Source organism: Gobio gobio, assembly GCF_949357685.1.
Source record: "Gobio gobio genome assembly, chromosome: 1".
Taxonomy (NCBI): Eukaryota; Metazoa; Chordata; class Actinopteri; order Cypriniformes; family Gobionidae; genus Gobio; species Gobio gobio.
In genome coordinates, this window is record NC_137097.1 from 78,289,060 (window position 1) to 78,312,251 (window position 23,192).

At 44.6% G+C, this 23,192-nt stretch overlaps 1 protein-coding gene and 2 long non-coding RNA genes across 8 annotated transcripts in view; 1 reads left to right on the top strand and 2 right to left on the bottom strand.

The window, feature by feature from the left end:
• Positions 1–438: 438 nt before the first annotated feature.
• LOC307125664 lies at positions 439–1,952 on the bottom strand. Its single transcript, XR_013816405.1, has 3 exons — positions 1,803–1,952; positions 1,598–1,725; positions 439–1,500 (listed from the first exon to the last, which is right to left on the bottom strand). It is a non-coding gene; the product is annotated as an uncharacterized lncRNA (long non-coding RNA).
• Positions 1,953–7,662: 5,710 nt separating this feature from the next.
• LOC307125660 lies at positions 7,663–9,176 on the bottom strand. Its single transcript, XR_013816402.1, has 3 exons — positions 9,027–9,176; positions 8,822–8,949; positions 7,663–8,724 (listed from the first exon to the last, which is right to left on the bottom strand). It is a non-coding gene; the product is annotated as an uncharacterized lncRNA (long non-coding RNA).
• A 12,095-nt stretch (positions 9,177–21,271) lies between these two features.
• The window catches only part of tmem184bb.1 (transmembrane protein 184Bb, duplicate 1), a 13,671-nt gene continuing 11,750 nt past the window's right edge, over positions 21,272–23,192 (top strand). The window contains exons 1-3 of one of the 6 annotated variants that reach the window (XM_079815501.1): positions 21,272–21,402; positions 22,366–22,584; positions 22,760–22,925. In XM_079815501.1, coding sequence (XP_079671627.1) covers positions 22,366–22,584; positions 22,760–22,925 — 385 coding nt within the window. In that variant the 5' untranslated portion in view covers positions 21,272–21,402. Of the gene's footprint in view, positions 21,403–21,448; positions 21,672–22,312; positions 22,585–22,759; positions 22,926–23,192 lie in introns of those variants that run through there. The other 5 variants (XM_079815500.1, XM_079815502.1, XM_079815499.1 and 2 more) reach the window with 5 other exon arrangements.

Here is a 23,192-nt window from a genome sequence, read left to right on the forward strand (position 1 = left end):
ACTTTAACCTCTGGGTGCACTTCAACATCTTCATCGGGGTCAATAAGGTTAAATGAGCTTGGGCTATCAGAGAGCCGCTCTGGTGGATAGTGCAAAAATGAAGGTCCTGTGAGCCAGGTTGTGGCCTCAAGCTTGGCAGATGAAACAGAACGAGAGCCATGATCGGCAGGATTTTGCTCAGAGGAAACATACCTCCATTGTTCAGGCTGAGTAGAATGTCTGATGCGCTGCACTCTGTTGCTCACATAAACATGGAACCGTCTTGACTCATTATAGATGTATCCTAATGTGGCAGGCAACAGGTTGCTTAAGAGTAAGAGAGCTTGAGCAAGAAGAGAAAACGAGTCGACTACGCCACCCTGGTCACTAAGCCAGGGAAGTATCCTATTAAGGACACAGGTCCGATTCTCCTTTACACAGAGACTCTGAGACGTGGGTGAAACAGTACAAAATGTTCTTTATTTAGACAACAATAATAAAATACTAAAATGCAAGGCAATTGGGCTCAGTCATGACTCACAACACCAAGAAAAGTCTATCAGGACTTGTGGTTACCAGAGCAGGATGAGCTAGTGCCAGACTTTGCCAACCTCAGCAATGGGCAAGGGGCACCCACACGTGCACGACACTGCACACTCACGCCAACCAAGATCAATCACTGTGGGTGGTGGATCACACACACACGGTGCATCAAAACCCAACACCAAATAGGGCAACTAGCCCTCCTGCTCCGGACTCACAATACCTGAAACACAAGAAAACAAATAACAATAAAAAAAGAATAACTCTTACACAGGGGTGCCCAATTTACCAGACACCATAAACAAAAACAACAAAGAAAAATATGATCCGCTCAACCCTGCATTTGGTTATAAACCTTTTACCAGGTCACTAACCTGTCCCGGCTTCGCAGGCCAATTTCCACTCACAGCCGCCTGGACAGGCAGAGGATCACTCACAATGATTATTAAAAGGAATTATTCACCACACAAATACATACAAGGGCAACCCCAAAACAAGCAGAAAATACGGGGAAGTTAATCAAATAAACAATCACACCATAATAAAGAAATCAAATAAATCACACCATAATAAAGACAAATAAATCAACTAAATCACACCACAATAAAGGAAGATAAATCAAATAAAATCACACCATAATAAAGAAAGATACATGAAATAAATCACAACAAGGGGACATAACTTAAATAAACATCAACGAAGGTGCAGTTGTGCACCAAAGCAAACGCACTCCAACAAGTTGATGAACCAAGAGTTAAAATATCAGGAACAAAACAGCAGAATGAACGTCCCAATCCGAGCAGCAGTCTTCAAGTGCTCTTATACTGGCCACTTAATTCACCTGCAAACAGCCTATATATAAGCTAAAAATATACGTTGTATTAAATCCTGGTTATACAATGATCGCACATACCAATCAGGTAGAGATCGCTCCACTCGTCCGTCGGCAATGAGATGAACACGGTTTACAAAGGCAAGCTAGAATACACAGATAACCCCATTAGCAAACTATATATACAAATATATATGCAATTTGAAACAAGTGTGGCTACAAAAAGTCCGAAATGAGACCTACCAGGAAGCCAAGCAGCAATATGCCAGAGTGCAGTGTAGATGTAACAGGTGTTATTTCCAGCAACGGCGCATTTGTCAATAGCGGCCAACACTCAGCACAACGTGCGCTGATCAACAAACGCCCAGCACCTGACGCGAGTAACACGGTTAAGCGTTTAAAGTCCCATAAACTTGAGCAACACATCACAAACAGTCACTACACTCACCTCCAGCCAGAACACCAGAATGACAGCAGAAGAAAATGACGCGCTAGGAAGGCAGTCACACATTAACGCCATGTTTGGTGACAAAACAGTCACCTTAATATACCCGCATGAATGAGACGCTGATTAACCGCAGGCCTGCAGGGCGGAGTCACACGCAGAGAGGATGCCACGCAACTTCAGCACTTCACTACAATCTACCCCTCCCCTTTGCATCGTCGCCCCGACGATGAACTAAACAACCACAGTCTTCAGATCCAAGGTCTGAACGCCACGGTTACAGAACGGGACACTGAAGGCACTACCCCCAACAAGGGTCTAGGAAGGTGATGGAGATTTGAATGTCGACCCGCAGTCACCCTTCCAGTCCTTCGCAATCCAACCTCGCTGCCCCCAGGCCCATCTTCCGACCCCACGGATTCAGCCACAGGACTAATTTCGACACTACGGATTTCCTCGGGATTAATCACCCTTCCCATGTGGACCGGGTCTGAAAACCTTGCTGCCATTGGCGGAGCAACTTGCTCTGGTGAAAGTAGCCTTACACCACTGGGACCCCCTGGGAAACTCTCAGGACACACCCTCACCAGATCCACCTCCTCTTCCTCCTCTTCCTGCACTGACCCAGGAACCACAGGATCACTCAAGTTACTGGTGGGAACAGGGCCCAAGGACTCCTTCTGGATCCGACTCTTCAGCTGCGAACGATGAACAGTTTTTACTGTATTCCGATTTCCCACTGGCGCTACAGTATAAACCGCACCTCCCTCTCGAGGGGCTCTCACTACCTGGTAGACGACGGAACTCCATAAATCGTTAATCTTGTGACGACCCCTTACCCCGTAGTCACGGAGGTACACCAACTGGCCCTCGGCCAGGGGTGCATCCTTTACCTGCTGATCGTGCCTTTCCTTACGCCTTGCAGCTACCATCTGTAAACGTTCCCGCGCTCCTTCAAATGCCACCTGCAGCCTAGTCTGATGTTCGAGGACCCATTCATGCACCGTCCCTGCCACTGGTTCCTGTACCCCCCCCAACAAGAAGTCAACGGGCAATCGGGGTTCTTGACCAAACATTAAAAAATGCGGCGATTCCCCGGTGACTTGATGAGGGGTAGTATTATAGGAAAAGAGGAGCTGGGGAAGACAAGACACCCAGTCCCTCTTTCTGGAAACAGGTAGGGTGCGCAACAGGTTGTGCAGAGTTCGATTAAAGCGCTCGCACTGACCGTTACCTGCTGGGTGATAGGGTGTGGTGCGAGACTTACCCACATCATATAGACTGCAAAGCTGGCGGAGCAGGAGAGATTCAAAGTTTCGCCCCTGGTCAGAGTGGAGGCGACTGGGAACCCCAAACTTATAGAACCACTCGGTTACTAAGGTCTGGGCTACCGTTTCCGCTCGCTGGTCCCTAGTCGGCACGGCAAGGGTGTATTTGCTAAACACATCGGTCATTACTAACACATTTTCCATCCCTGACCTAGAAGGTTCCAACACCGTAAAGTCGATGGCCAAGATTTCATTAGGCCTAGAGGCCAACAAATGACCCATAAAGCTTTGAGCCAACGGACGTGAATCCTTAGCTACCTGACATCGCTCACACTCTTGACACCACTGCTCCACGTCCGATGACAAGCCAGGCCAATAACATCGCTGTCTGACTAATTCAGTGGTGCGCTCGATGCCCTGATGCCCGTGTTGTTGATGTAACTGCATGAGGACATCAGACCGCAACACGGCAGGCAACAGTAACTGATTCACCTCCTCTCCCCCGCTTGGAGTTTTAACCCTACGATAGAGCACCCCCTCCTTCTCTAACAGGCGATCCCACTGACGGAGTAATACCACGGCCGGAGTAGACATGCATCGCCGCTCCTCCGGCCCAGGACGGGCCTTACGCCTCCAAAAGGTAAGAACCTCAGAAATCACAGAATCTTCCTTCTGTAACCGACCCAAATCAGTCGTTGAATAACCAGGCATTGTGGTGACCACACGCTGTACTGCCTCAACAACTGGCTCCATCTCCACAGCTTGCCGTAATGACACGGGGACCACCGTCCCTGGTAAAAATTCACCTACTGCCCCTGGCCCTGATGGATTCTGCCGGGAAAGAGCGTCAGCATTCTTATTACTCCTTCCAGATCGATACCGGATCTCGAAGTCAAATGCCCCCAACTGGGACGCCCAGCGCTGTTCCGCCGCCCCAAGTTTCGCTGAGGTCAGATGACTGAGAGGATTATTATCGGTAAAAACCACGCACTTGTTACCCAATAGGTATTCCCGGAATTTCTCAGTCATGGCCCACTTGAGCGCAAGAAACTCCAGCTTCATGGAGCTATAGTTATCCATATTGCGCTCAGTGGGCCTAAGACTGCGACTCGCATATGCAATAGGACGTACCCTCCCCTCGTGCTCCTGTGAGAGGACTGCCCCCAACCCTCCATGACTAGCGTCCACCTCCAGGATGAAAGGCAGCGAGAAATCCGCATATGCGAGCACCGGGGCCGTGGTTAACCTCCCCTTTAATTTCTCAAAGCCTGACTGACACTGTTCATTCCAAGCACCCTCAAAACTTAACCCGGTTCGTTTCTTAGACTTTAGTCTCTCCCGAGAAAACTCAGCCACCAGCCTATGCAGGGGAGCTGCCAATTTAGCAAACCCCTCCACAAAACGCCGGTAGTAACTGGCGAACCCGAGGAATGAGCGCAATTCCGTGACGTTAGATGGACGACGCCACTGAGCCACAGCTTCAATCTTACCAGGGTCGGTCGCAACACCCTGGGCTGATATAATGTGGCCCAAATACCTCACCTCTGTCTGAAAAAACGCACACTTCTCCATCTTAACCTTCAGGTTCTCGTGCTCCAATCGACCCAAGACCACCTCCAGTCTCTCTAAGTGCTGCTCTACAGAGGAAGAAAACACAACAATGTCATCCAGATACAAAAGTAATGATTGACACTGCTGGTCGCCAAATAACCGCTGCATCAGTCGCTGGAACGTGCTGGGGGCATTGCAGAGCCCAAACGGCATCCGATTCCACTCGAATAACCCGAATGGGGTGCAAAAAGCGGTCTTTGGCTTATCCCCCTCAGACACGGGGACCTGATTGTACCCGCTGGTTAAATCCAAAGTGGAAAACCAGCGGGCACCAGTCAGGGCGTCCAGCGACTCCTCGATTCGAGGCAATGGAAATGCGTCCTTCCTCGTTTTAGAATTTAATTGACGGTAGTCTACACACATGCGCAGACTACCGTCCTTTTTTTTCACTAACACAATTGGGGAGGCATAGGGGCTGCAGCTCTCTCGCACTACCTGAGCATCCAACAGCTGATTGATGTGCGCTCTTACCACTTCATACTCAGATGGGGGAATTCGACGGTACCGTTGTCGGACCGGGGTGTCATCTGTGAGTGGAATGTCATGTGCAATGATATTAGTGCACCCCAAATCCCCTTCATAAGCAGAAAATACCGACTGATACTTCACCAGGAGAGCCCTAGCCTTACGTTGTTCCTCTACGGATAGGAGGGACAAATCCAACGCGTCAATCTGTCCTGGAACTGTTGGAATACCGGCAGGAGCAATAGACCACACCTGACAGGAAGCAGACTTCACTTCAGTGACACCTGGGGGCAAACTGACCACATTCACATTGGTTAAAGTACCTATTACTCTGCGAGGGAAGAGCAAAACATCAGTAACCCCTACATTAACCACTGGAACATACACAGTGCCCTTAACCACTTGAACCAAGGCGGGAGAAACCAATAACCCCATAGGTAGTCCTAATTCTGGAGGTTCAAAGAGTGCAATAACGTTGGAATACTGCGCCGAACAAGTTGCGGCTACCAGTTTAAGGGTGCCACCGGGTATGCGGTATGCCCGAGAACCACGGGTCTTAACTTGACCCGTTTCCCCAACTGGGGGACGGGTGCTAGTTTGATGACAATATTGCAATGCCTGAACAACAAAGACCGGAGCATTCAACACTGGCGGGAACTCAAAAAGAGAGGGGCCATGTTGTCCCAAGAGCCCCTGGTAACACTTACCCAGTACATTCATCCCCAAAACTCCAGGGACCTTAGCACACATACCACCCGGGGGGTCTTTGACTACCAGCACACCACATTTCGGTACTAATTTCCCGCAAAGCTCAACATCTAGTTCCATGTACCCTATATAAGGAATGGAGAGTCCGTTCGCAGCCTTAAGTTGCAACCATTGACAGGTCCTAAGGCGTTCCTGTCCCCATGGCTCAAAATACTTTAGAAAACAACTCTCCGTAAGAGTAGATACCATAGACCCGGTATCTATCAAGCACGGTACTGAAATGCCACCAACGAGAGCGTTAATATGAGGGCATGGGGACATTAAATTTAACATGGGGTCAGGAATATGCAACACGTCTGAGCCGATGTTCTCCCCAACCGAGCTGTGACTCTGCAACTCGGCGGGCACTAGTTTTCCGATAACTGGCCTGACTGATGTAACTCCCCCTCACTGGCCCTAGTATCTGTACTAGAAGCCGGTACCCGAAGTCGAACACGTTCCCCGTCACACTCCCGTGCAAAATGACCCGGCCTTTGACATCTTCTACAAATAACCGGACCATTACGAAAAGGGCGAGGCTGACTACGAGAACGCGGAAAGGGGTCCTGTAACTGAGCTACATTTTGTGCAAGTTTAGTTAGCTGCTGCTGCTGCAATTTTAACATCTCTCTCAGCTCACTCATCTCGGACCGCTGAGGAGAGTCACAACCAACCGAACGAACACCCTGTACGCCGTATTGAAAGCCATGTGCCGAGGGGAGAGAATGACTGCGACCTCTTACCCCACCCAGCATGCCCTCCTGTTCCCACCTAATAGCTTCTCGGCGAACCTCCAATAAAGTGGCACTAGGTTGACGGCGAACCAACTGTTTAAGATCGCGGCGAAGAGCACTATCAGCCACATGCTCCACGAATTGATCACGAAGCAAGGTTTCGGAATTTGGCATATCACTAGGCGATTGCTGCTTGACTCGCTCCAACAGACTCATTAACGCAAGTGAGAATTCCAACAGAGTCTCCCCATCATGTTGCCTCCTGGAGAAAAAGGCCTCCTGCAAGGCAACATATGATTTGGAGCATCCATATAATTCTTTCAAAGCCGTAACGATCTTCTCAGGATCTTCCCGCTCCGCAGCAGGCCTATACTTTATCTCATCACGTGCCTCACCCTCCAAATTATCAAAAAGAAAGAAAGCCTGGTCTGCTACGGACAAATGACGGGACCGCATGCAGGCCTTTGCCTCCTCGACCCATTCGTCAATCCCCACCCCAGACCTACCATTAAATTTAGGACACCTTCGGTCCCTTGGTATAAAAACATACCTTTCCGAAGGAATGGCACCGGCATCAATAGCCGGAAGGGGGGCGAACGACGGGACAGATACATTGGGAACATGGCCGAGGTCCGAAGGTCCTGCAAGAGCCTGATCTTGCCGCAGCTTTGTATTATCTGCGCGTAATTGAGCTACAAGCTCCCTCAGCTCCTGTAGTTCATCCTCCATTTCTGCAAAACCCAATGAAAGAGCAACTACCCCAGAACGTTACCTGTGGTCACAGTCCACGCTGCTGTCTTGTTCCCAATAAAAAAAAATAATAAAAAAAAAATACATCCACGTCTCAGCTCTAATGAGAAAAAGGAGACCCTGCCGACTACGCCAAATGTGGCAGGCAACAGGTTGCTTAAGAGTAAGAGAGCTTGAGCAAGAAGAGAAAACGAGTCGACTACGCCACCCTGGTCACTAAGCCAGGGAAGTATCCTATTAAGGACACAGGTCCGATTCTCCTTTACACAGAGACTCTGAGACGTGGGTGAAACAGTACAAAATGTTCTTTATTTAGACAACAATAATAAAATACTAAAATGCAAGGCAATTGGGCTCAGTCATGACTCACAACACCAAGAAAAGTCTATCAGGACTTGTGGTTACCAGAGCAGGATGAGCTAGTGCCAGACTTTGCCAACCTCAGCAATGGGCAAGGGGCACCCACACGTGCACGACACTGCACACTCACGCCAACCAAGATCAATCACTGTGGGTGGTGGATCACACACACACGGTGCATCAAAACCCAACACCAAATAGGGCAACTAGCCCTCCTGCTCCGGACTCACAATACCTGAAACACAAGAAAACAAATAACAATAAAAAAAGAATAACTCTTACACAGGGGTGCCCAATTTACCAGACACCATAAACAAAAACAACAAAGAAAAATATGATCCGCTCAACCCTGCATTTGGTTATAAACCTTTTACCAGGTCACTAACCTGTCCCGGCTTCGCAGGCCAATTTCCACTCACAGCCGCCTGGACAGGCAGAGGATCACTCACAATGATTATTAAAAGGAATTATTCACCACACAAATACATACAAGGGCAACCCCAAAACAAGCAGAAAATACGGGGAAGTTAATCAAATAAACAATCACACCATAATAAAGAAATCAAATAAATCACACCATAATAAAGACAAATAAATCAACTAAATCACACCACAATAAAGGAAGATAAATCAAATAAAATCACACCATAATAAAGAAAGATACATGAAATAAATCACAACAAGGGGACATAACTTAAATAAACATCAACGAAGGTGCAGTTGTGCACCAAAGCAAACGCACTCCAACAAGTTGATGAACCAAGAGTTAAAATATCAGGAACAAAACAGCAGAATGAACGTCCCAATCCGAGCAGCAGTCTTCAAGTGCTCTTATACTGGCCACTTAATTCACCTGCAAACAGCCTATATATAAGCTAAAAATATACGTTGTATTAAATCCTGGTTATACAATGATCGCACATACCAATCAGGTAGAGATCGCTCCACTCGTCCGTCGGCAATGAGATGAACACGGTTTACAAAGGCAAGCTAGAATACACAGATAACCCCATTAGCAAACTATATATACAAATATATATGCAATTTGAAACAAGTGTGGCTACAAAAAGTCCGAAATGAGACCTACCAGGAAGCCAAGCAGCAATATGCCAGAGTGCAGTGTAGATGTAACAGGTGTTATTTCCAGCAACGGCGCATTTGTCAATAGCGGCCAACACTCAGCACAACGTGCGCTGATCAACAAACGCCCAGCACCTGACGCGAGTAACACGGTTAAGCGTTTAAAGTCCCATAAACTTGAGCAACACATCACAAACAGTCACTACACTCACCTCCAGCCAGAACACCAGAATGACAGCAGAAGAAAATGACGCGCTAGGAAGGCAGTCACACATTAACGCCATGTTTGGTGACAAAACAGTCACCTTAATATACCCGCATGAATGAGACGCTGATTAACCGCAGGCCTGCAGGGCGGAGTCACACGCAGAGAGGATGCCACGCAACTTCAGCACTTCACTACACTAACACCACTCTACTATCCGTGTAGAACCTTATTCTATCTGGCTTTAGATGAATCTCTTCTGTAATGAGTTCAGTTAGTTCAACAGCTAGGACTGCAGCACATAGTTCCAGCCTAGGCACAGATAGATCAGGTTTTGGAGCCAACCTTGCCTTGCCAAGAATAAAGCCTACCTCTGTGTTGCCATTCTGATCTGAGGCTCTCAAGTAGGCAACAGCTGAGATAGCCTTCATGGAGGCATCAGAGAAGACGCATATTTCAGTGTATTCGGCTTCAGAAAGAGGAATGGATACATACATGCGTGGAATGGTCAGACTTCTCAAATCTTGCAGCGAATGACACCACCGTGTCCACTCTTCATGTCTGTTCTCAGGGAGTGGTGTGTCCCACTCATGTGTCTGTGATGAGAGTTCTCGTAAGAGTAGACGTCCCTGAATTGTGATTGGTGCCAGAAATCCAAGGGGATCGAATAAGCTGTTCACTGTTGAAAGCACTCCTCTGCGTGTGTATGGCTTTTCAGTGTCAGGCACTTGGAAGGTGAACGTATCCGACGTTAGATTCCACTGTACTCCCAAGCTTCGCTGATCAGGTAAGTCATCTGTGGAGAGGTCAAGGCATTTGATGTCCTTAGCCAAATCTTCGTTAGGAAAGGCATCCATTACTTTGGCTCTGTTTGCAGCGATTTTATGAAGTCTGAGGTTTGAAGCAGCTAGTGCCTCTTGTGTCCTTTTTAGCACATCGATTGCCTCTTCCTCTGTAGGAAATGACTTCAAGGCATCATCTACATAGAAATCTTGTTCAACGAATTTCCTCACATCCCTGCCATACTCTTTCTCTTCTTCTTTGGCAGCTCTGCGAATTCCATAAATGGCCACTGCTGGTGAAGGGCTATTCCCGAACACGTGAACTCGCATCCTGTAGTCCACAACCTCCTTAGTCAGATCATTGTCGCGATGCCATAGAAAGCGCAAAACATCACGAAAATCCTCCCGGACCAAGAAGCAGTGAAACATCTGCTGTATATCTGCCATGATGGCAACAGGATTCTTTCGAAATCTTATGAGGACTCCTAACAGGCTATTGTTAAGGTCAGGGCCAGACAGCAGTACATTGTTAAGAGATACTCCATCAAACTGTGCACTAGAGTCAAATACAACTCGTATTTGGTCTGGTTTTTTGGGATGGTACACCCCAAAGGATGGTAGATACCAGCTCTCTTGGCCATCTTGTAAAGGAGGCGCCAGCTCGGCATGGTTATTGTCGAGTATTCTTTGCATGAACTCTGTGAAGTCATCTCTCATCTTTGGTCGTTTGTCAAGGTTGCGACGGAGAGACATGAGACGTCTTTTAGCATATTCTCTGTTGTTTGGTAAGCGTCTCCTTGGCTTACGAAATGGCAATGGCGCTACCCAGCTGTTACTCGAGTCCTTGAAGAATTCCTTTTCCATGATGTCCAGAAATAACTGATCCTCAACAGAAGGTGCAGATTTATTGTCATCTTTGGTCTGCTGAAAGACTGACTGGCCAAGTCTGCAGCTTGATAGGCTTCCTTGACAGTGTGGCAAGTGAGATGGCTTTTGGAACTGGGTTTTCTCATCAAACGACTCCTTCAGTACAATGTGATTATTGCATGGACTGAAGTAGCTTGGTCTGCCATTCTCTAAGATGTGTGTTCTCATGCAATTCACCGGAGAGGGCTTGTGACACTTCCCTAGACACACATTTCCCACAATGACCCAACCAAGGTCCAATTTTTGGGCATATGGAGCATCATGGGGATCGTTAAGTTGCTTGCGGACTTTATGTGCTCTTATTATGTCTCTTCCCAACAGGAGCAGTATTTCAGCATTAGGGTCAATAGGTGGTATCTTGTCTACTATCACTTTTAGGTGACTATGGTGCAAGGCAGCAACAGCGGTTGGTATTTCATCTCTGTTATCTGGCATACTATTGCATTCGATAAGAGTAGGAAGTGGAAAATTGATCTCACCATCTGCAGACTCAATGATGAACCCATGAGCTCTTCTTCCAGTTGCTTGAACTACTCCAGCACATGTCTTTAATGTGTATGATGAAGAGGTTCCTTGCACATTGAACATGTCGAAAAATTCTGATCTGGCCAAAGATCTATTACTCTGCTCATCTATTATGGCATAGATCCGCTTGCCTTGGTTGGGGCCGCCAGCAGGAAAAACATTCACAAGGCATATTTTGGAGCATGACTTTTCACTAAATCCTTTGCCACAAACCTTGGTGCATTTTGATGACACTTCTCCACCACAAGACTCCTCTTCCTCCCCGCCATGCAGTGTGGGAGGTGTAGAACCAGAACGCCACGGCGCTGGGCCCGGGTGAAGAGCAGCCAGATGTTTGTCACTTTCACATTCAGAGCATTTGATTGACACATCACAATTCTTAGCCACGTGTTTGTTTGATGAACAGCATCTAAAACAGATGGACAGCTCCCTTAAAATCCCTTTCCGTTCCTCTAATGGCTTTTCTCTGAAGCCTCTGCATTTTTTGAGAGGATGAGGTTTACGATCTATTGGACATTGCTTATCGAACTCATTGATCGCTCTCTGAAGATTGTTTGCATGAGAGAGATTAAAGGAGGGCATCACATCTGTTTTATGGACAGAGACAGGTTTATGAACATGGGTGTGGCTTTCACTGTACCTGTTCTTTTCACCAGGGTTTATGGAGGGTGAGGAAAAATTGAAGCTTGGATCATTGCGTGCTCTTGCTTCTGCACACACAAACTCAACAAAGAATGAGAATGGTGGGAAAGAAACTCCATAAGTGTACTTGTAGTGTGAACCCTGCATCATCCACTTTTCTTGTAGTCCAAAGGGCAGCTTTTGCACAATAGGATTAACCCCTCTGGCTGTATCAAGATAAGTAAGCCCAGGTAGATCACCCCCACTCTTAGCAGCTTCTATCTCTAAAAGCAAGTCTCCTAGTTCACGAAGCTTATGATGGTCTTTAGCCGATAACTTTGGAAAAGTCTCCAATTTTGTGAAGAGAGCCTTTTCGATAGCTTCTGGAGATCCATAGGTCACATCCAGTCTCTCCCAGATCAGTTCAAGACCAGCAGGTAAATTTCTCACATTCACAGACTTTATGCGACGGGCATGATCTGCTGAATCTCTCCCCAGCCACGTAATCAATAAATCAAATTCCTCACCTGCTGTAAGATCAAGGTTCTTGATGGCGTTGAGAAATGATGATTTCCAGGCCAGATAGTTTTCAGGACGATCATCAAATTTGTTAAGCCCTGATGTCACTAGCTGGTTTCGTGCTAAAAACTTAGCTAGGTCATACGTGGCTGCATCATGTCTAAAGTGATGAGTAGAATGATTCGTGTTTCGAACGGGATGGTGAATGGGAGCAGCTGGACTCTTAGAATGGTGAGGGAAGCTATGTGAAGACCGGGGAAAAGGCGGATTAGACTGATCTGCAGTCTCACTGCCATGGTAGTGACCGGCAATCCAAGAGGACAGTACACGATACCCCTGTGGAGAAGGCTTTTTTTCTCTGTCATCCTCCACATTTTTGGATAATTCAGTCTTTGCATTCTCTTTGGTTGGTACAGTGTCACTAGGTTCACTGTGTTGTTTTACATACTCTTCAGTACGTTGCCTAGGACTTTGCTGTGGAAGGTGGATAGATGAACCATGATGTGATCTTTTTACCTCTAGTTCAGCGACAGCAGCTTCCATTACTGCTGCTTCTGCCATAGCAGCTTCCGCTTCTCTCTCTTTTTCCATTGCGTCTAATGTTGCTTCAAGGCGAGCTTTCTCTATTTTAATTTCCATTTCCTTTTTTGCAAATGAGGCTCTTGCCTGTGCAGCTTCTGCCTTCGCTCTTGCTTTAGCTGCTGCCATGCTGACCGTGGACATGCTGGAAGTCACGGAACGTCGAGATGAAGCTGACTGACTTTTTTCATCTTCCATAACTGATTCGAGCTTGATAACCGTGTGGAGAGTCTGCAGTCGTCGTGTTAGCCCCTATGCTGTGTATGACAATAGCAGGTGAAGTCCAGCTTCCATGATAAACAGCTCTTGTATGAAGCTTGTCTTTTTACTGTACTGGCTTCGTATCCAGCAAGCTAAACACTTTACTCAATAACCAGTCTTGACACAGAAGTCGTCGTTCAGATTTACTGAATAAATGTGTAAAACTGTAAAACAACACAAAACAAAAAGAATACATAAATAAACTGTTACATGGTAAGTGTTGAGTCCAACAATATTAATCAGGAGACGATCATACAAAATGTTTACACAATACAAATGTACAACTATGAATTTCCCAATTCTGCATTATGAAACAATTACTTTTACATGCAGTCCCTCATAAGCTTACAAATAACATAATTAAGAATAATTAACCACCACTTACAGACAGTGCCTCGTTTAAGAGTTGTAAATGCGATGGACGGCAAATTCTGCATGCACTTCCATGTGTTGAGCACGTTCTTTTTAACCCAACCCTGGAAACTGAATAAAATAAATTCAAGCAGCAGAATATCAATTTACCAGCAGGGGGAGCAAAAACGCTAAAATAAATGCTAAAATAGGCAAAGTCACAACAGTCGGGCTCACCTCCACGCACAGCTTGGGCTCTGGAACCACACTTCTTGAGAGAGGCTGGACTCTCTACCACTCTGGAGTTGCCCATGGTGAGAGGCGGAGGGCTGGAGTGGGTTTGCTTATAGCCCCCCAGCTCAGCCGCCATGTGTTGGAGTTCACCCCGGTGAACGAGAGGGTTGCTTCCCTGCGCTCTCGAGTCGGGGATAGGTCTCTCACTGTCGTGTGTGCCTACGGCCCAAATGGCAGTGCGGAGTACCCGGCCCTCTTGGAGTCTCTGGGAGGGGTGCTGGAAAGTGCTCTGACTGGAGACGCAGTCGTTCTACTGGGGGACTTCAACACCCACGTGGGCAGTGACAGTGACACCTGGAGGGGCGTGATTGGGAGGAACGGCCCCCCTGATCTGAACCCGAGCGGTGTTCTGTTATTGGATTTCTGTGCTAGCCATGGTTTGTCCATAACGAACACCATGTTCAAGCATAAGGGTGTCCATCAGTGCACGTGGCACCAGGACACCCTAGGCCGGAGGTCGATGATCGACTTTGTGGTCGTCTCATCTGACCTTCGGCCGTATGTCTTGGACACTCGGGTGAAGAGAGGGGCGGAGCTGTCAACTGATCACCACCTGGTGGTGAGTTGGATCCGATGGCGGGGGAGGAAGCTGGACAGACACGGCAGACCCAAACGTACTGTGAGGGTCTGTTGGGAACGTTTGGCCGAGCCCCCTGTCAGAGAGATCTTCAACTCCCACCTCCGGCAGAGCTTCGACCGGATCCCGAGGGAGTCTGGAGATATTGAGTCCGAGTGGACCATGTTCTCCACCTTCATTGTCGCTGCGGCCGCTCAGAGCTGTGGCCGTAAGGTCTCCGGTGCCTGTCGAGGCGGCAATCCCCGAACCCGGTGGTGGACACCGGAAGTAAGGGATGCCGTCAAGCTGAAGAAGGAGTCCTATCTGGCCTGGATGGCTTGTGGAAGCAGCTGACAGGTACCGGCAGGCCAAGCGGACTGCAGCCCGGGTAGTCGTGGGGGCAAAAAAATCGGGCCTGGGAGGAGTTTGGTGAGGCCATCGAGAAAGACTATCGGTCGGCCTTGAAGAGATTCTGGCAAACCGTTCGACGCCTCAGGAGGGGGAAGCAGTGCCCTACCAACACTGTTTACAGTGGAGATGGGCACCTGTTGACCTCAACTGGGGATATCGTCGGGCGGTGGAAGGAATACTTCGAGGATCTCCTCAATCCCACCGACATGTCTTCCGTTGAGGAAGCAGTGGCTGGGGACTCAGAGGTGGACTCGTCCATCACCCGGGCTGAAGTCATCGAGGTGGTTAAAAAGCTCCTCGGTGGCAAGGCACCGGGGGTGGATGAGATCTGCCCTGAGTACCTCAAGTCTCTGGATGTTGTGGGGCTGTCTTGGCTGACACGCCTCTGCAACATCGCATGGCGGTCGGGGACAGTACCTCTGGACTGGCAGACCAGGGTGGTGGTCCCTCTTTTTAAGAAGGGGGACCGGAGAGTGTGTTCCAACTATAGGTGGATCACACTTCTCAGCCTCCCCGGGAAAGTCTATGCCAGGGTACTGGAGAGGAGAATTCGGCCGATAATGGAATCTCGGATTCAGGAGGAACAGTGTGGTTTTCGTCCCGGTTCGTGGAACACTGGACCAGCTCTATACCCTTTCCAGGGTGCTGGAGGGTTCATGGGAGTTAGCCCAACCAGTCCACATGTGTTTTGTGGATTTGGAGAAGGCATTCGACTGTGTTCCTCGTGGCATCCTGTGGAGGGTGCTCTGGGAGTATGGGGTCGGCCCCCTGCTTAGGGCTGTTCGGGCCCTGTACGACCGAAGCAGGAGTTTGGTCCGCATTGCCGGCAGTAAGTCAGACCTGTTCCCGGTGCATGTTGGACTCCGGCAGGGCTGCCCTTTGTCACCGGTTCTGTTCATAATTTTTATGGACAGAATTTCTAGGCGCAGCCAAGGGCCGGAGAGTGTCCGGTTTGGGGACCACGCGATTTCGTCACTGCTTTTTGCGGATGACGTTGTCGTGTTGGCCTCCTCGAGCCAGGACCTTCAGCGTGCGCTGGGACGGTTTGCGGCCGAGTTTGAAGCGGCTGGGATGAGAATCAGCACCTCCAAGTCCGAGGCCATGGTTCTCAGTCGGAAAAGGGTGGCTTGCCCGCTTCAGGTGGGTGGAGAGTTCCTGCCTCAAGTGGAGGAGTTCAGGTATCTTGGGGTCTTGTTTACGAGTGAGGGAAGGATGGAACAGGAGATTGACAGACGGATCGGTGCAACTTCTGCACAGGGTTCCCGCGGGGTCTTAAAAAGTCTTAAAATTTCTAAAATTAAAAAAATTTAATTTAAGGCCTTAAAACGTCTTAAAAACGGCTAGATTTTCACCCGAGGTCTTAAATTTAATTTAGTTAGGTCTTAAAAAAAGTGTTCTCCTCGTTCATTTTCAGATATGCTGGCTGCAGAAAGTTATTAACGTTACACTGTAGCAAAAAAGTATCGAATCGCGAAAGCGGAGCTCAAAGCGGAGCTCTAGAGTCTTTGCTGCGCCGCCCCCAGAGCGTTCGTTCGGTGTGTTGTAGTTCTTTCTGGGGGTGTTGGTACACGTACTCGGTGATAAAACCACAAATCCCGTGATAAATGCAATTACCTGCCCGCAAAATACGTCTACATTTAATAACGTTATTAAAAATAAATTTTTCTGGACAGAATGAGGCAGACATGCATTGTTTTATATTATTCTAAACAGTGATAAAGTCTGCACTCAATCAGCACTGCATACCTTATTATTATGACAATAGTGAAGGCTTGAAGAACTCAAATACACCATAGCTTGATGCAGTCGTATTTATTGTCTTCGTTTCATCAGTCAAAGCGTTTCTATCTTCAGTTTATCCTACATCGCTAGCTTCACATTAGGGCTAAGGATTACTTCTCTGAGGGAAATGTGGAGTTTCTGCTCGTGGGCGCCCTCTGGCTTCCAGTATGAATGAAAGTCTGGGTAACAAATATGAAAAATAATAGTTCTCTCTAAATAAATTTATATGACAACCCATATGTTTTTCTCCAATGTACAGTTTTTCCCCCACAGTGGATGCATAAGAGGCTCATATTTCATAATAAATACATAGACTTTAAGAAATTTATATCACAGATAAAAAGCACAGAATTTTTTTTTTTTTTTACAATAAATCTTTAGACCTTTCTAATGATTTTTAGTCATAGGCTGTCTGCATATTAACAGGTAACCCAGCAGGTTTTTTTTGTAAAATAAGTTTTCTGTAAAATATAAATGTTATTTTATTAGTATTATTATTATATTGTTATATTTATTCTTAAATACTCTATTTTTAATTTTTTAATATTTAAAATGTTATTGTAATAGTAATATTTCTAATTTTGTTAAATATTTGTATTTATTGAATATAATCATTATTATTAGTCTCGTTAATATATAAACATTAATATATAAAATGTTATATGCATACACTTTTCATTTGTAAAAAAAAAATTGCATTTTAACCAGAATAATCACAATTAGATATCTTCCCCAAATCGTGCATCCCTAGTTTATCCTATCTCCTTAGATCATCCCCTGTTCAATCTCTATTAGGCTATTAATATGCTGTTTTGTAATCTATTCTATTTGAGGGCAAGTTTGTTTTAGCCTATTTTCATTTTGGGCCTAAGGTTTTGGGCATTTGGCACGTTGTTGGCTGTGGAGGGTTACTAATGTCATTGCTTTTTTTATTATTTCTTTGATTTAAATAATTTTGGTAGTGTGTCGTATAGGTCTTAAATTTCAATCTTTATGGTCTTAAAATGTCTTAAAAAGGTCTTAAATTTGACTTTCTGAAACCTGCAAGAACCCTGTCTGCAGTAATGCAGTCGATGTACCGGTCTGTTGTGGTAAAGAAGGAGCTGAGCTGCAAGGCAAAGCTCTAGATTTACCGGTCAATCTACGTACCTACTCTCACCTATGGTCATGAATCCCCCCCCCCCCCCACAAAAAAAATAAAAAAAAATTTTCTCAAGAGAGTATATTTGGTGAATATTATTTATTACTATTTTTAGTGGTGAGTTTAGTCAAAACATTTTTCGTCATGACAGTTTTTGTTTATGGTTTATCTTGGTTTGAACAGATTATGTTTTGTTAACATTGTAACAAAAAACACAAAATCACATAAAAAGCCAAGAGTCAAACTGCCCAACTAAAGGAAACACTGATCACCATAATGGTGACCATAAAACCTCGACATCTAAACCTCTGTTAATTCTCAATAAGAGCTTCTACAGACGTCTTTCAGGGCCCAACATAGCCTACCCAAGTCAATGCATTATTTATTTTTCCTTTTTGTATTAGTGTTTAAAATGTTTAATTTACAACCAATTATATTAATTTAAACCTAAATTGTTGCTACCTTTTTTTTTTCTTCGGTAAAGTTCTGGCAACCACAGTTGCTGTTTTTTTTTTTTTACGTAAATTTTACGAGGATTGTTTTTTACAGTGTCAAAATGACATGCCCTCTAACGCAAACATTAGCCATTAAAGACTGAGATACAGCAGACAAATGTCTCTGTTCATTTATAAATCAGTGTATAATGATTTATGAGCATGCGCATTGAAAAAGCAAATGCATGACTTGAAAGTAATTATCAAAATAATATAAATGGAGCTATAAGGCAGTATAATATAATGCAGTATATGTCTTAATGAGTCTTTATGTATAGAATGGTAATAAATAAGTATAAATAGGGCTATAATTCATTATAAGCATTCATTCAAATGTTATAAAACTTACTGTGTGAATATATTTAAAAAAAAAAAAAATCATGGACATGATTCGATTAAATTGGAAGAAAAAAAATTGAAAATTTAATTTTTTTGCTTTTTTCATAATAATTGTAAAATTGTATAACTTTTCCACTAAAACTATCCTGCAGCAATAATCTGGCAAGTATCTTTAAACCGACTTAATTCTGTGATCCAAAGCATTTAATATTTATGACCGTTTAAGTCAGAAATAAAATTTTTAGGTTCATCCATCTACTACACTTTTACTATAATAAAGCCGTACGGTTAATTTTCGTAAGGGTGGAGATTAATTAGATGTGCTAGCACACGTACGTCTGTTAAAGATCACTTCATCTGCAAACATCGGACAGACGTCTTTAAGATGCCAGTAAACATAAACGTATCTTAAAGACATTGTTTAAACGTCTATTTGACATCTGACAGGAAACGTCACACGAGCAAACACTAAAAAACGTCTCCAAGATGTACGTGCGCTATCACTTGCTGTGTGAACACACACACAAATCATGGACATGATTCGAAAATGTTAAATGGTCCTGATAAATAGTCACACTTTTATTGTCCAAAATGAATGAATTGGGAAAAAATTAGAGAAGAATCTCCTCTAGTGGAAGCGTTTGGTACTGCGCACAAACAACGCTCATTTTTTTTAGATGTCAACCTCATTTTTTCAAAAAAATTATTTTTTGACAAAAAAGATTCAAAGATTCGTTTTTTGACAGTTTTAGGGTAAAACGTGTTTTGGAAATATATAGCCTACTTCAGTCTAGAAAGTTGTATTTTTGTGCAAATTTTATAACTATTTTCAAGTAAAAAAAAATGGTTTTGACCAACATGCGAACAACCAGAACCAGAGGATTACACAACAATTCAAGTCCATGCGTTCAAACCTTTCCATAAACAGTAGGGGAGAGTGGGGTAAGATGAGCCAGTGTGTAAGTTGACCCACTCATGTGACCATATATTTTGGAACCACCCATAATTTCTGCCAGTCTGTGAAAAAGAGAAACACATGAGATGAGTGGAAGGCACTCGTTTACTTTAAAAAGAGTTTTTGGCTCGTTATAAAGTAAAATTTTAGCGTAACGGATGTAATGACTGTCTTTAGCTAATGACTGTCTTTATCAAAGCTAATGTGTCCATGTCTAAAATATTTATGCAACCATGCAAATCATATTTAGCTAGCTAGTTTTGTCCAAAATGGCCACTGTGGGGCAAAGTGAGCCAAATGATGTGGGGTAAATTGAGCCAGCGTTTTAACTTACATCAGGCACTGTAGTCGAGTTAAATCTCTGACGTATAAACTGGTATAATTTCAATGTAAAAGCCATATCTTTAGAACCGTATTCTGATCATTTATGGGTCATTATACGAAAATTTTGCCATTTTGTGTCCCTCAGCAAAAAAAAAAAAGCTCTCTAAATCTTAATAAACCATAAAACAAATAAAATATTTTATAATTTAGTTTCCATAATATGTCTCATAATATGAGAATAAATTAATTTCTGTTTCTTTTGTTTTTAAAGGGTTTTAATCACATTTTATAAATAATGATAGCAAACATCCTGGAATTACTTTAAATGCTGTTATTGGACTTCGGCCTTATTTTATCTTATCCTGAGGACCACATAAGTTTTAGAAATGGCTCATCTTACCCTACTCTCCACTTTTAAAACATTTACCCTCACGAAAATTCACCGCGGTTTTACTATAAATAGCTACTAGTAAAACTGCACTGCAAAAAATGCTTTTCTTACTTAGTATTTTTGTCTTGTTTTCAGTCCAAATATCAAAAAAATCTTACATTAAGAAGCATTTACTAGACAAGCAAAAGTTTTTGTCTTGTTTTGGGGGAAATAACTCAAAATTAAGGGAATTTTTGCTTAAAATAAGAAAAATAATCTGCCAATGGGGTAAGCAAAATAATCTTGTTTTCTGTTTGAATTAAGATTATTTTGCTTACCCCATTGGCAGATTATTTTGCTTATTTTAAACAAAAATTCTTTTAATTTTGAGTTATTTTACCCCAAAACAAGACAAAAACTTTTGCTTGTCTAGTAAATGCTTCTTAATGTAAGATTCTTTAGATATTTGGACTGAAAACAAGACAAAAATACTAAGTAAGAAAAGCATTTTTTGCAGTGTGCTATTGTAGTTTAATGGCATTCGTAGTAAAACTGCTTATACAAAACAAATCAATCTGCCAAAAAAAAAAAAAGGTTAGTACACTTTTATAGGTTATTAAAACCATCATGTCCATAATGGAGCCTAAACAATCAACCGAATATAGTATTTCTCTTTTTAAGCACTATTTAAGCTAAACACATAGCGACCTTAAATTAGTAGTTCGTTTTGCAGAAGGTTTATGAAATCTGTGTGGTTTTAGTTTCAGTTGAGCCTGATTTGGATGCTTTTAAATACCATAATGAGAGGACAGTGATGTTTTTACTTCACTATTGAACTTATGCGGTTAACAATACATTAAATCCGTTTGAACATTTTAGTCTAAAAACATTATTATTTAGATTAGCTGCAATAATTCAGTCAGCTGTGGGCTGTTTACAGGATCTATTCTGACATATGTAATGTGTGTTAATGACTTATTAATGAATGTTATTATGAAGACGCGCCCCGGCGTCTCCCAGTGCGCGCGTCCTCGATGACATCACAGGGAGCGGACGCCAGCGCACGCGCCGCATCGCATCGCGGAGCTACATCATGCGGGATTTCACGCGCCGGGAGCTGCGGATGAGCGGGATCCACTGAATAACGTGAGTGTGAGTGTGTTTTACTTCAGGAGATGATCTGTGTGAAATCAGAATCATCTGTGGAATCATCCGCGCGCGGCGCGACGCGACGCACTGCAGCGCGCCCGCGCATCATCTCCACCAAACGTATCAGAGGCGCGCTCTCGTTTGAGTCGGTATCAATAAAGAGACAAAAGTGTTTGTATTGTGAAGTCTCTGATATAATCATACGGCGGCAGATCTTCTGGATATCATCATCAATGACATCATGTTGTCTGACGGTTGGTGGACAGAAGCCGGTAAATCGGTTGGGCCTGATCGCTTTATGTTTATTAAATCTGTTGATCTCTGATATTTAATAAAAACTAAGAGCGATTGTTTGAATTGAGAGCCTTTATATGCGTAACGATGGGTATTACGAAAATATGATTTGATATTACCATGTTTTTGGACAGATTACCATAGTATTCTTTTAAGTACATTGCGTCTTGTAAATATAATGGTTTGTATGCGACGAACCACCTCAATATGACATGTCTTCGCTTTCCATTGTTTTGATTTTTTTTTCGTTGGCTGGATGCTCTTTAAAACTCAGTATATTTTATAAATAATATCAATATTCAAATGTAAGTTTGGAAAATGTGATTTTTATCTTTTCGTGTGTATGAGTGAAGTTTTAAATATTAGATGCTGCGGTCTCTAGAAGAGCCGGTTGACATGGCAACACTGAGACTATCCACTTCCTGGAACACACACACACACACACACACACACACACACACACACACACACGGTTTAGATGATGTCATTGATGCTTTATCATCACTGCAGGATATTCTTACACATCTCGGAGAATACCGCGGTATATTACTATTACTATTTTAGGCTCATTATTGTCACTGAACCTCTTAACGCTATGATTGCCGTTTGTTGTTGTTAGCATTGACTCCTCCCCCTGGTGTTTGGCGTGCTCTGATTGGCTCTGGTCCGCAGATGGCTGTGCTGTGGAGGAGGGCCGTGTCTCTATTGAACGGCTCTCTGGTTGGCATGGCGCCGGGGCCCGGGGTCGCTACGGTGGCCCCTGAGGGTCACAACCGGTCGTGGGAGACTCCAGTGGTCGCCCCGGAGACGCCCATCTTCCTGATGACCGCCTCGGCTCGGACCATCTCTGGGATCTTCACCTGGACGGCACTGCTGCTCACCTGCCAACAGGTCACACACACACACACACACACACACACACACACACACACACACACACACACACACACACACACACACACACAGATTTACATGTTCATGGATAAGTGCTGCATACATTAAACAAAGAGTAATACACATGAAAATATGAATATGAATGATGTGTGTGTGTGTGTGTGTGTGTCAGATCTACATGCACCTGCGGTTCTACAACACCCCTAACGAGCAGCGGCACATCGTGCGCATCCTCTTCATCGTGCCCATCTACGCCTTCGACTCGTGGCTCAGTCTGCTCTTCTTCACCAACGAGGAGTACTACGTGTACTTCGACACCGTCCGCGACTGCTACGAAGGTCAGCCTCAGACTCTGTGTGTGTGTGTGTGTGTGTGTGTGTGTGTGAGCACACTCTCCAGCTGAAGCGTGACTGTTATCTTCAGATGTGATGTGCTGCATTATTGATGACTAGAGATTAGATTAGAGATGATAAAAGTGAGTGGGTCCAATATCACTGATCGTAAAAAGTGGGTCTTGTCCCGCCCACATACAATGGTTCCGACGCACATGGTTCATGTTAATCTCAACATTTACTAATACACTTTTTAAATCCTGAGTATCTGTT